Genomic DNA, 14,306 nt, shown 5'->3' on the forward strand with positions numbered 1-14,306 from the left:
GAAACACGGCGTGCCCAAAAAAAATAATGGTTGTGTGTTGGTAGGAGACCGTTTACTGGGCCTATGATTACATTCGGAACGAACCCCATTTTATGGACGATTTAGTGAGGAAACCATACAGCGGAATTCCGGATTGAATCAGAACACTATGCAATATAAAACTTCTCCTAAATCATAATTATGTTACTACAAGAAATTTTTCTATTAAAATTATACATTTACATTTTAACTGCCCTATATTGTTTTTTTTTAAATTATTTCATGCTCATCGACTTTTCATTTTCAATTACATTATATATTCTAATCAAAATTCATAATTTTTAGTACATAGTATTAATATTATCAATTTAAAACAATCATAATTATATCTAAGGAAAAATATTTATAAAGGGAGTGTTGTCATAGATATACAGGGTGGCAATGATTACAAAATTTATATTTTTTTGTAATAACAAAATATAAGACGTTTACCACATATTTATATGGACTTTTTTATAATGAAACTATCTTTCTTTTTAAGCACCCTATATATTTACAACTAAATTATCTAATGGAACTTTTATTTTAATATATCAAATAATGTATATTCCTGAAAAATTTAGTTGTTTCACTAAAACTAAAAGATATTGATTTATTATTATTTTTTTATTATTATTATTTCTCACTAACTTATTTTTTAATTTTAATGTTATCTAATGTAATCAAAATTCATAATTTTATATTTTGATACATAGTATCAATATTACTTAATATAAAACAATTTTTAAATCATAATTATGTAGGTACATAAAATATTCTATCAAAATTATAAAGGGTGTTCCAATTGTAAGGTAAAATATTTAAAAAACATCATATGAAACACAGGGAGTGGGGATCATAGATGAACAAGGTGCTAAACTTTTCAATATTTATCCATTTTTATATTTTTTATTTTAATGTTTATATCATTCCCTGTATCTCAAAATTTAAGACAGTTACGACATACATTTATATGATTTTTTTCCTTATAATAAACCCTTACCTTTCTGTCTAAACACTATATATTTACAAATGAATTATCTAAGGGAATATGTTTTTATTTTAATATATCAAATAATTTACTGTGTATTCCTGGAAAATTTAGTTGCTTCACTAAAACTGAAATCTATTACAACTGAATGGTCTAAGAGAATATGTTTTTATGTTAATATATAAAATAATTTGCAGGATATTTCTGAGAAATTTAGTTAATTAAAACTAAAAAATACTGATTTATTATTATTATTTTTTAATTATTTCACCCAGTCTCATTTCTAATTAAAATTCATAATTTTAAATTCATATTTTTAAATATTTGATACATAGTATTAATTTAAAACAATATCTAAATCATAATTATATAGGTATATTAAATTTTCTATCAAAATTATACAGAATGTTTCAAAAGTAAGGTAAAATATTTAAAAAACATCATATGAACGTATATCCTAAATGTTTTAAATTTTGTTACAAACTTTTCAAAATTTATTCTTTTATATAATATCCATGATACCACTTCTTATATTTGAAAATTTGCGACGTTTACGACATTCATTTATATGAATTTTTTGATTATAACGATAACACCCTATATATTTACAACAATTGTCTAAGGGAATATGTGTTTATGATAATATATTTATCGTGTATTCCTAAAACATATAGTTGCTTCATTAAAATTGGAAGAAGTTATTATTTGTTTAATTATTTCACACTTCTTGACTTCAATTATGTTACTTAATTTAATCAAAACTGTTCACAACACAGTCACAATTTGATATTTTTAATGCATAATATTTCTAAAAGTTTTTCGATGACATTCAACGTCTTCAAAAATTATTATTTATATTTTTATGGGATCCTGTTCATTCTATGATTATATTTGAAATCATATTTTATGACTATTTAGAAAGACATAAACAATTAAATTCTGGATTAAATTATAAACTATTCCTAAATCATAACGGTGAAGGTATACTAAATCGTTTATCCAGATACAATTGAATTGTTCAAGAGACATGTTAATTTGTTTTTATACTGGGCTATTTAATGTTTAATGACTCCTTATATAATACGTAAAATTATTCTACTATATATGAGAAATTTTGGGTTAATATCGGAATTTTTTTCATTTAAACTTTCTTGGTTTTAATTATGTTTTTAATAAGTGCGAACATTTTATTAATTAATTGCAATGAAATTCAAAGTATTATCACATACATTTGCTATTAAAATGATTTCCAATCATTATAATAGTCAGAAATTGGCTTTTTGAAAGAAACCAAAGTACAGTTAAGAAATAAAAACAAAATATTCTTCTAAAATTACCGTGAAAAAAGTAAGTACCTGATGATCAAGTAAACATAATTTATTCTTGTCCAGGTACGTAAATGGTGCATTTCTGGTTCCTAGAGTCATAAATAAGGGACATAAACGTTTTTGTGATTTGTCATATTTCAATTGAAAAAGTCAAGTACTTGTAAACTTCTGTCTCGAATCCCAAACATTATAATATGCATTTTTTAGAGACGTCTCCGTGCCTCAAAATAAACTTTAGTGCACTTCTCTTAGATAACGGCCTAAAGCACCATTTGTAGTAAAATAATTTATATGCCCGCTTTAATTTACTTGCATGCCTACAAACGTCACTCGGCACCTAATTCCAGAGGTGAAGCGAAAAACACCCAATAAAAACGAGGTAAATCACACATAAATCACCGGGGTGACTCCCGATGGGTCGTTCCGCGCCTCTCGTTCAATTCATTAGCGAGCGTTATTTTTAAATATCGCCCCGCGAGATTGAAAAACTGCCGCTTTTTTTGTCTCTGCTTGTAACTCGACGCACCATTACCGTCGTTAATTCGGTATTTGGGCGACCGTTTTCGAAATGGAATTGGTTATTAGTTGCGTGGTGTTGCAAATAACTTACGCTTATTAAACGTACGAAGCCGGTTTAATTTAATTTAACATAATTATATACAATTATATAAGATAGACATCCTGCAATCGCTGATTTTATTGCCGAGTATCCAATTCAATCAGGTTCTCTGGATGTGGTCGAGCCGTATTAAATACTGGCAGCAAGTTAAATTTTCAGTTTTATTATGAATAGTAATTACAATGTGGCTTCTGTGATTCGTGTAAATTTTAATGCACGCGTACTCGCCTTCCATACTGAACGTTTTTAATCTTGTCCATCGTAAACTTCCATACAGACCCCTACGTTATTTTGTTAGATGTGAATAGTGTTGCGACACCAGAATATAAATAAATAAACAATTTATTCATAAAGCAAGCTGGGCCTGCATACTTAACTTGGGTAGGCTTAAACATGCAGCGTTGTCAACATCAGTCATAGTATTTTACCAATATTGCAGTGTACCCAGTTGCTTTGCAATCTGTTAATAATAATTTATGTCTTCCAAGTAAAACGTGGAACGACCACCACATTAGCATTCATCTTCCACACTCCGAGGCCATAGGGGTAGCTGTTTAATGACCAAAAAGGTCCCAGACAAAACGGGAACTGAAAACCAATGTTAAGCAACACCAAGAAGGTTTTGCTCCGATTATGTATATAAAAATGTTCCTGTGAATCATGTATTGTACGGTCAATTTGGCATCATTGTTGGGTGTCGAACTCGGTGCATGTAGTCGCTGGGCGTTCCGTAGGAAGACCCTAAGAAGTCATTAGTTTTGCGTTTGCACTCTGATATTATCACTTCAATATTCAATTCTTGTAATGACTGTTTCTCTTCCTTGTACAAGCGTGTGATTTGAATAAACGTCCCATTCAAATATGTCTGGCTACTGAATGTTCCAACCGCAAGATCAATTATGAATATTTAATTTAAAATCATTGCCGAACGACGAATTTCAATGATGGCCGTGTCACATGAAAACAAACATTGCGACGACCACGAACTGAATAAATTGTTGAGGAACGGCCAGAAGTGTATTGGGAACTTTCAGGCGGGATGGTTTACCTATTTTGATGTTGGTGTCTTTTTCAAAGCTAATTAATAAATTTCGCATCCGGTCTGTCTCAAATTGAAAGAACTGCCTCCACGTTATTTATGGCTCTACTTCTGTTACTTCTATTCAACACTTAGTAATTAGTTTCGAAAAACTAAAGAAAACACTAATTATGTTCGAATTTTAAATATAGACTGATGCGATGTTTTGTGAACTGCAGGACGCATTTGAGGAAACCCAACAAATGTTACATTTCATAACACTGAGCAGAAACGTTTGATATTGAAAATAAAATAGTTTCTCTTCCTATTATAAATCCAATTAGAAAATTATACGCCATAAATAATTGTGGCAAAACGGAAATTATGTAGATTTTTTACCAATTTATCTAATTTATGTTTGACAAATCTTTATGGTATTATTTACTGTCATAAAAATTCAGATAATTATCAATTAACCAGTTTATTTTATATAGATTTTACCTAGTTACCATAAACAACATATAACATAAAAAATAATTAAAACTCTTAAATTATCTTTATTAAAATTAGACTCATTTATAAAAAAGTATATCATTATTCTAAAATCAACCATAATAACATTATGAGATAGTTAAATAATGATATTTAGATCAAATTTTTTTATTCATGAAAACTTTCTCAGTGATTGACATTATTAAAAGTCACTAATATGAAATGTAGAAGTCTTAGTATATTTACATGCATATAAATTTTGAATCCAGACAAAATATGCTGAATAAATTTAATTTTGAAATATATTTTAGTTAATTTAATTTGTTTTTATGCTTACAATTCTATAGATTTATATAACAAATTATTAAAATATATTAATTATTACTTGTAATGTTTGCATTTTCTGTTGTTGTTATGTCTACTTTACAACTCGTCAATCTAACTTTATTCTTTAAAAAAAATGGCGTACTTTTTTATTTTTCTATGGACATAATTATAGTAACTTCTTACTTTATGGTCTTTCATTGTTCTTTGAATTAAAATCGATTTATTTATTAGCAATGTTTTGCTTATTATAATTATTTAATCGTTGGTCAAAGTGAAACTGTTAGGAAAAATTATAATTACCAAGAACGAGAAAAATAAAAAGAGATGTATAAAAATTTAGAGCTGAATATGTCAATCGTTTTACGTATTATTATGATTCAATTATTCTACTAAAAAAAATTAATTTTAAATTTGAAAAAATGTCGATTTTGCAGTTTTTGCTTGAAATTTTTTTTATACTATATGCGTATTTTTTCAAAAAGTTTATTAAACATAGCACATTTTCAAAAAAAAATCAAAAACGTAATTTTTTCTATTTTTTATAAATGTTTGTATATTTAACAATTTTTATATCATAAAATCATTATTACCAGAAAAATTAATTTTAAATTTAAGTAATACTGATTTTTGAGCTTTTTTTCTTGAAATTTTTATGAAAAAAAAATTATACTGCCTATTTTTCTATAAAAAATAGTAACTTTTAAAAATATTGATTTTTTGACGTTTTTTCTTGAAATTTAATGAATATATTTATTAATTCAAACTTTTTGTTTTTTTCCCATATTTGTTAATATTTTAAGAATAATAAAATTTTCAAATATTTATATAATAACCAAAAGATATGATATGATAAATAGAAAAAAATATTATAAATATACCTATCTGTTAATGGTAAAATAGAAATTGTTTAAAACGGAATATTAAAATTGTTTTTTCAATCAACATTTTTTGCAAATTATTATTAATTATTATTAATAACGGAGCATTAAAAAAAACATGAGAAATCACGAAAAAAAAAAACATAAATATTTTTTATAAAATTTAATAAAAGTTACAAAATCTTAAAAAACCCTTAAAAAATTGAAAAATTACGTTATTGACATTTTTTTAATTTTCTAATTTGAATGAACTTTCTAAAAAAATAGAATAGGTTAGTTTTCTATTCCTTTTTTTTATTTGAAAATATTCAATCTTTGATGAATTTTCTGAAAAAAGTCATAAAAAAAATTTCCAAAAAAATTCAAGTAAAAACGATAAAAATTAGTATTGTTCAAATTTAAAGAATTAATCATTAAAAATCCCTTTCAAAATTAAAGTTGTTATATTTATGTCCAACACAATTCAAAAAAATATGTAACATTTTATAGAACAAAAATATAATTTTAATGCTGTGTAAGACAATAATATTTGAGGGAATACGAAAATTCTTCTTCTATTTTGTTATAATTAAAAATTCATAATTATCAGTGATTACTATTTTTAACTTATTTTATTATGCAATCAAAACCTCAACTTTCATATTAGAACTTCATCAGGTGAATATCGAATAAAAAGTAAAAAATCTGTTCCCACGCATTTCTGCTTGTCATAATAAAATGAATACAATACCATTGACATGAACAATACGTTTAATAAATTAATAACGCACTCAATAACAATATGACTTCGATATTCGAATCTAATAATAATTCACGCACGATCCGAAGACGGAAATGCACCCGCATACCGGAAATTCAAATGAAGCCATTACCGAATCTCAGGTGTCAACGCGACACGAATGCACAAAGCCGAAAAAACCGTTTACACGACATCTACATACTCCAATAGATCTTTTCTCGCCCGCACGTTTTTAATAGCCAAACGAAAGGACCGATCCGGTACTTGAATTATAACGATTTGTGTCACGTGTGCCTGGAGCGGCAGCGACTTCCGGAACAAAAGATTTAGTGTCCGCGTGCACTCTCATCCAGTCACCTTAATGATGGTCTATTTTTTTTCTCTTCTTCTTATTTCTCGTCGATGTGCGATTGTTCGTTTCCGCTTGGATAATGCGCCGGGCCGTGATGAGTTGACGTTAACCCTTCTCACACTCCTTGATAGATGAGATTACGTGCTGTCAGGGGAAAATTTGGATTGGGTTTTTTTTTTGGTCTCTGTGATAAATTTGGTATGATTTTTCGGATCAGCTGCAGGATGATGAATTTAGAAATATTTTAATGATATACTACTTCAAAAACGTTTAAATAGCAAAAAAAAATTATCATTTTTCTTTGTTCATGATTTATTTGAATAAGTTTTTGTATATATTATTTGGGAGCTCTTTTATGCTCTTTCTTCCTAACTATTTTTTCCTTCATTTTATGAGTACAAGCTTAAAGCATCAGAATGCATTTGGTTGATGCTATAAATAATGAAATCGCAGGATTTTCGTTGGTCATTTCAAAAAGGGGCGCTGAAAATGAACAATTTCAAGGTCGCCCTAAAAATGACGAAGAAATAAAGCAATATCTGGAGTAAAATACTCGACCACCAATATGTATAGAAATAGGTCAGTCGTTAAACTGTGCTGAATCAATCACTACAAAGTGTTCACATACAGTAAGTGATGAGTTTATTTTTTTATTGATTGTATTGTTACTTGCGATTAAGAATGAACTGAGGTCTGGAACACTACTTAAAGACAGTCTTAATTCAAGAAAGCTTCTTATGACTGTATGGACTCTACACAGAATGATTACTTCCTAAGAGACGAGACAATAATCTATTTCTCTCAGACTGACCAAGTTAGTGAAAACTTAGAGACGAGCTTCTTTTGTTAGTAGAAAAGGTATTTTCCTTCATCACAACAACAAAGACCACACGTCACATTATAAAGTCAAAGGAAGCATCAAATTGTTAAATGGGAAGTTCTCATTTACCATATAGTTCAAATGTTTCTCCATGTGACTATATATTTATTTTTGTCATTGTCAATTTTTTTACGTAATAATAGGTTTACCATAACTATAAAGATGAGATTAAAATGAGCTTGACTTTATCTTTAGTTTCAAGATTTTTTTCTCGTACCGTGAATTTGTTTGTATAATGTTGGCTTAGGGGTGGTTACTTCTCAGAATAAAAATTATTTGAAAGAATGATGCCTAACAATTGTTCTCATTGTTTAACTAATGATTGTCTCTTTAAAGTCATAATTGATATAATACCAATTAAAATTATCAGTGATTACAATTAATAATATCCTATATTTAAACAATTAATACACTTCGGAATGTAGGTAATTCATAATTAAATAAATGGTTATAACCATAATAATGCGTCAAATTTTCTATAATCATTATGAAGGAAGTTGTTTACTTAATTATTATATTAATAATAGCTTAATCTTCAAAATACCGAATAAATTAGTCGCACTCATGAATGAACTCCATCAAAAATAAATGCAAACACGACGCATAGTTAACATTACTACATTGTTAATGCAATGGCTTAATAACTGTAAACAATGACAGTATTCATTTCTGTTTGTTAACTGTTATCGGTTCGCCTACCTAGGAGAATTCAGTGTCAATAAATAACATTTATCATTTTTTTTTTTTTCTCGATTTGCGGTTTACATGAAAAATCGACTTTATCAGATGACAATAGATTTCGTTTTTCACTTATTGTAAACCGGTACGGTGAACAAGCCTTTAAGTTCACTTGACCCCTTTTTTAATTGATTTATGCCCGCAATATATTTATTCATTCAAGTTATCAATCTCGGTGAATGTTTCTACGCATTTGTTACATATTCATTTGAATGTTTTTATTTGCCCGCATACGCAAAAGACTCGAGACCATTTACTACGCTGGGCTTGAACGTACAAATGAATAAACGCTCGAACAGAAACCGTTTCAACTCGTTATTTTTTACTTACGTTATTTATTTTAATTCGATTTTCCGATATTAACTGGCATTGAATAATAAAATAATGGTTATGCCATAAATTAATTGATACCAATTATAATTATCCGTTACATGAATTTATATAAAATTAAATGTACATGATAATTTTCTATTACAGTGAACAAATTCATTTATATTCACGAGGAACTCACGTTGTTAAAATTATAATCACTATGTAATTAACTGGTTTACACTAAATTAAAGATAAAGATTAGATAAATTGTAAATTAAACTTCTTCCTTAAATAGAAATGTCTGACTCTCCTGTAATTTTATCCGGCAGTGCATTTTTCTCATTTCACGTGGATTTTAAATACGTTTCTTGTCCGTAAATATAGGACACAAAGTACTCTTGACACGCTTTGCTGAACGAATAAAAGCACTAATTTGCACATTATCCAGAGAAAACTTTAATATGTACATATTTATGGTGTGTTAAGCTCATCTTAATTTCAATACACTTTAACAAATTTTACTTTTAGATCGAATGTATATTTTCTCATTGTCAGTCAATTGATTTTAATTTAATCCATATAACTTTAGTATGGCAACATCCTAATTTACGGAATAAGTTTTCGAAAATCAAACTTACAAAACTATACGCTTGCTCTTTCATATGGTAATTTTAAATCGAGTCTTGCAATGCAACTATTTCACATATGTAGGTTTATTTTTAAACATATGTTCGTCACTGTTTTTATTGTGGACATTAAACTAATTCATAATTGCCCATGTTAATTTGTGTACACCACAAAAATTAATTCACACATAAATTAGGCCCAATGAAGAAATTAATTTAAAATATAACGGCGATAGTGTTTGTGATTAATTGTTGACATCGAATTAGACGGAGAGAAAATGAACACACAGACATACAGTGATGATTAGTAATTTAATTTTATTACAATAATTTTTCATCAAAACACACCCTCAAAAATAATGTTGAATAATTACAGTGATAAAGTTGGAACTGGATTGATAAAACTGGTGTGACTATTAGATACAGTGGAGCAAAGAAACCAGTGGCAGTATCGCATTACTATGTTGCATATCTCGTTCTTTACGCCTCCGGTTCGCATTTTACAATAAGAATGATAAAACGTCTATTTTCAATCGTGATTTGAGCGTTTGTTCGAGCAGCAACAGACATGGTAGGCAGCAAAATCAATGTCTTCGTTCACAGGTGTCGGTCGCTAATTTCAAATCCCACAGTGGTCGACTTAATTGATTCAAATTAATTCATCATTTATTAGCTTATCGTGTCGAGACGTAAACCTTTGAAAAGTTAAACCTGATCGTTTTATCAAAGACAACCCTCGAGAAAGACGTATAAAATTTTGAAGAAGACCAAACACTTAAGATGAATAAAATCTCTTTAAGAAATGTCAAGCTTTTGTTTCACTCATTACATTTGTACAGGAAAAAATGAAGAAAGTCAAGTATGGTTAATTTATGAATCAGACGTTGTATCCCCAGTTGGTGAATTATGTTCTCGACTAGACAAACATTGAACGTAACCAAACCACGTCTGTGCCACAGTCTGCAGAAGAAAGACCTTGTGTAGTACTTTCGTCGCGTTTCATTCATGATTCTGAATGTTCACCTCCCTTTCTCGTTCCCACTCTTCTTCAATCCCGCACCAACGGAGACGAATCGTTTGCTTGAAAAATCGACTTACTTAATATTCCGTACGTTTAAAATCTGTTTGTTTGAAGCATGCCCCGTGTATTCATTCACATGCATAACTAATACGAGATCTTTTATGTGTTGTTTTCGTCTGTACGACAAATGTATGTGGCTTTGTGACAGAAAATAGTATGTTTGTACAAGGGAATTTACATGACTGTCTTCCATTACACATATCAATTTGATACGAAGATGTTTATGCGACTGACATGTTTAAATTTATTTTTGGGGTTGGGCGATTTGGGTAAATGTTTGGTAAACATTCATTCACCAAATTATTTTAATGGGGCCAGTCCTGGACCTTGAGAAGACTAAATAAAAGACTTCCTGATCACAATGTTCTTTCGATTTCTTCTCTTTTTCCTTCTAGAGGAACGTTCCAATCTTTGTCTCTTAGCTTTCGTCTTAAAATTTTAACCAAACACACCAATCGATAAATATTTCAATTATTACATATTATAAAATTAGAAACAGCTAGTTAATTGATATATTGTTTCAGAATGATGATATGATGATGAATCTCAAGCAAGAAGTGCTCGATGAAAGCGATGAAGATCCAATGCCGGCCTTCTGCTCCATCCAGAAAGTGCCCTCCATCAGTGATCTCTCGGATCCGGAAGCTTCATTAGGTATGTACAGTGTGATTATTACATTATAAGCATTTAAGCAATTAACGTAATTAAGGAGTTGCGGAATTTCAAGTGTGAGACAAAAGAAAACGGAAATTATTCTCGCCCACTGTAAGGAATCATTGCAGAAAATGGACGCGTAATTTCCATCACTTATGTTGTTACCTAAAATTTAAATAAACCATTGTCAGATATTGTCGCATAAGATATGTACGTTATACGTAATTTGGTTTTTTCTTCACTCGTTTTCGTCTTCTATCATTTATGTCTTTTTTTGTTACTTTATTATATTAAATTCGTTACAGGTAATCAAAATAATATTGTAGCTTTAAAACTAATGCTAATAGAGTTTAAGTGCCACATCCTCATTATGGATCATGGCTTTTCCCCCATATACATATAGGAGTTGTTATTATTAGGTCTCATTATCGACAATTTTTCATTGATTAATCAAAATTTAAGTCACATGATTTGCAATGTTGTGAAATACACACAAACATTTTTTGCGTATCTTTCCCAATATCATTTACATTAAGACATGTAATATTATACCCTCATTTATTTTATGTCATTAAAACAAAATTAATTTCGTAACATTACATTGAATTAAGTCTACGTAATCGATTCTTTGGGTCAATTGTATTCCCTTTAAACTAAGATATAATATGTCTGACTTTATAAAGAAATATTAATGAATTCATATATAAGTAGTTAATGTAATTAACACTAATATTTCAATGCAAATGCATGACATATGCATCGCTCCCAGACCAAATAAATATCTAAATTTATTCTTGCGTCATAATATTGAATTGTTTTGATTGTAATATGTTAGAAAACATTTAATTTAAATCGGATGTTCCGACAAATTTTACCGAATTTTAAAATTAGGCTGAATACATTGACACCAACGTTGACAGCAACTTGTTCATTCATAAATTTTATTTAATAGTATACAAATTAACTGGGAAATTACTTGCTTAATTGCTTGATTACTGCCAAAACAAAATAAAATCACCATAAACACAATCCAAACATATCATTCAGTAGGTTTTGTAACTTAAATTGTAACTCTTCAATTATCAAATTACCCGATGCTAATGTCAAAGTATAATCATTAACGACGATAACGTTTATGTTTCTTTTATTGGTTGTTTATGCATTTGTACTAATTAGAGGAACGGTCGTAAATTTATGGGATCCCAAACGTAGCTGGGACGATGTCTAAAGGTAGGCAACCCGTGTTGACCGTGTTCGTGTTGTCTTGGTTGCAGCCGTTATTATTGTAATCCCCCGAAGTCCGATTTTTAAATATCTTTCATATGCAACCCAGACTACACAAAACAGTGCTAGTTGCCTAGTGTTGATGAGTGTACAGCGTGTTACAAATTGGCCGGTACAAGCATTTCTAGACTACTGAGCAGAGAAAAGCGAAAAAGAGCATGTTTTTGTAAAAAGTTCTACAAAAATATGCTCTTTATGATTATTCAACTATTTCTAACTAAGATGTAACGCCATTTTTGATAAATTTCGAGATATTTAATATTGTCTATCAAACAAAGATAATTTACGTTATATGCACAAAAAATTACTTGATATTGATAATTTAATTTTCAAATAAATTATCAGTTTTTTCCGTCATTTGGAAAACTAATTTTATTAACGGTTTCATTGAAATAATACGTCAAATAAACAAACAAATAACTAAGTTATCACACTTTTTCAAAATCTACTAAAAGTCAGTTTTCGTAGATATTTCAAAAACGGTGAGCGATAAATCAGTTTTTCTTTATCTGGTCTGGAAACACTTGTAAACAGACAAAGATAACCGATTTGGGACAGTCTGTATAAATAATGAATGAATCAATACAACCGCATAAACAAGTAATAAAATCAGACATAAATGTTATTGTGTAACTTAATTAAATTTATTTAATTAAAATTTTATTCGAATGAGAAATACTTCTTGAATTCCATTGTTTATTTGAAAATATTGAGTTTCTCTCGTTTATAAGAGACGGTTAATGAAAATAATAACTTACTGGCGACCAACCATTTCGTATCTTGACAGTTTTTATCCATTTTATGCGGTTAAATTAACTACCGATGGCATTATTGCACTTCGAGTAAGCGTAGAGCATTAAAAATCGCTAAGAGGTGCAATATTCTGTGCAAATTCGCCCGAACAAAGACTTATGGAGTAGTTATAAATAGGCAACGCATTCATTCAAGGATGCATACTCGGCATTAATGGCGAAAATAAACCAAAAAACCCAAAGCATAACATTCAATAAATTTAAGTATTGAGTAAAATGAGTAAACTAGTTCTGATTTTAATTGGCCATAATCTTATTTTTAACCTGTCAGCGAGAGAATGCCTCGGACGGTATTGCGATATACAACCTTGGACTGGTGTGTTCGCAAGACCGATTATGTTCTAAGTTTGTGGGGAGTTCGTTCAATTTAAATTTTATATATAAATTATTTTCCCTTAATTTTTTAGCAGTTCGCCATTCGCAATTAATGAGATTGGCGTCCATTTAAAAAGTTAAATTGGTGCGGTCCGTTTTCATTTTCTCATGGTGCATCTTCTTCGAATTATGTTATTAAGTTTCAAATTGGACTTGGATATTATATGAGACTAGATTCATCATCTCGGTCTTCCTGCAATACATGGTACACGGAGTATTTAATAATAATAAATAAAATAGATTAGCGAAGCAATTGCCTGTATAGATAATTGCAATAATTTGCGAATTAATAAATTTAAACGACAATTATAAATCAGACAACATTAAAAGGGCAATTTACTCCATAAAAATGATTATAATAAATTTATAATTACAGTAAATAATAACTAGTTAGAAACGCAATCTGCATACATTTGAGCAATCCTATTGCGATCTCGGCTGCGTTATAATTGTAATAATAATTAAGGCGGCCAATTATTAGTCATAATTACATTTACATAAGTAATATTTATTGATCTGTCTGAAGGCCACCAGATCAACGATTGTTATCTGTGCTATATAAATAATTTTATTATCGATAAAAAGTACTTTGCTGTCGTTAACCTGACGACAAATTGGAATTACTTCTTTGTTCGGTTGATTGTCGCCGACATCTGGGGAACTACTCACAAACTTGTGGAATACAGGTTTCCTTCTCGAATGAAGATAACACTGTACAGTGCTGCCGCGGTTGTTCTTCTTTTGGTTTACTGAAGGTCCAATTACACTGTTAGTAATTGTTA

General features: G+C 29.2%; 1 protein-coding gene across 1 annotated transcript in view; it reads left to right on the plus strand.

The window, feature by feature from the left end:
* The window catches only part of LOC109599424 (ETS-like protein pointed), a 120,722-nt gene that overhangs the window by 8,377 nt on the left and 98,039 nt on the right, over positions 1-14,306 (plus strand). The window contains exon 3 of the mRNA XM_020015418.2: positions 10,924-11,053. Coding sequence (XP_019870977.1) covers positions 10,924-11,053 — 130 coding nt within the window. The remainder of the gene's footprint in view (positions 1-10,923; positions 11,054-14,306) is intronic.

Source organism: Aethina tumida, chromosome 1 (assembly GCF_024364675.1).
Source record: "Aethina tumida isolate Nest 87 chromosome 1, icAetTumi1.1, whole genome shotgun sequence".
In the NCBI taxonomy this organism is placed as follows: Eukaryota; Metazoa; Arthropoda; class Insecta; order Coleoptera; family Nitidulidae; genus Aethina; species Aethina tumida.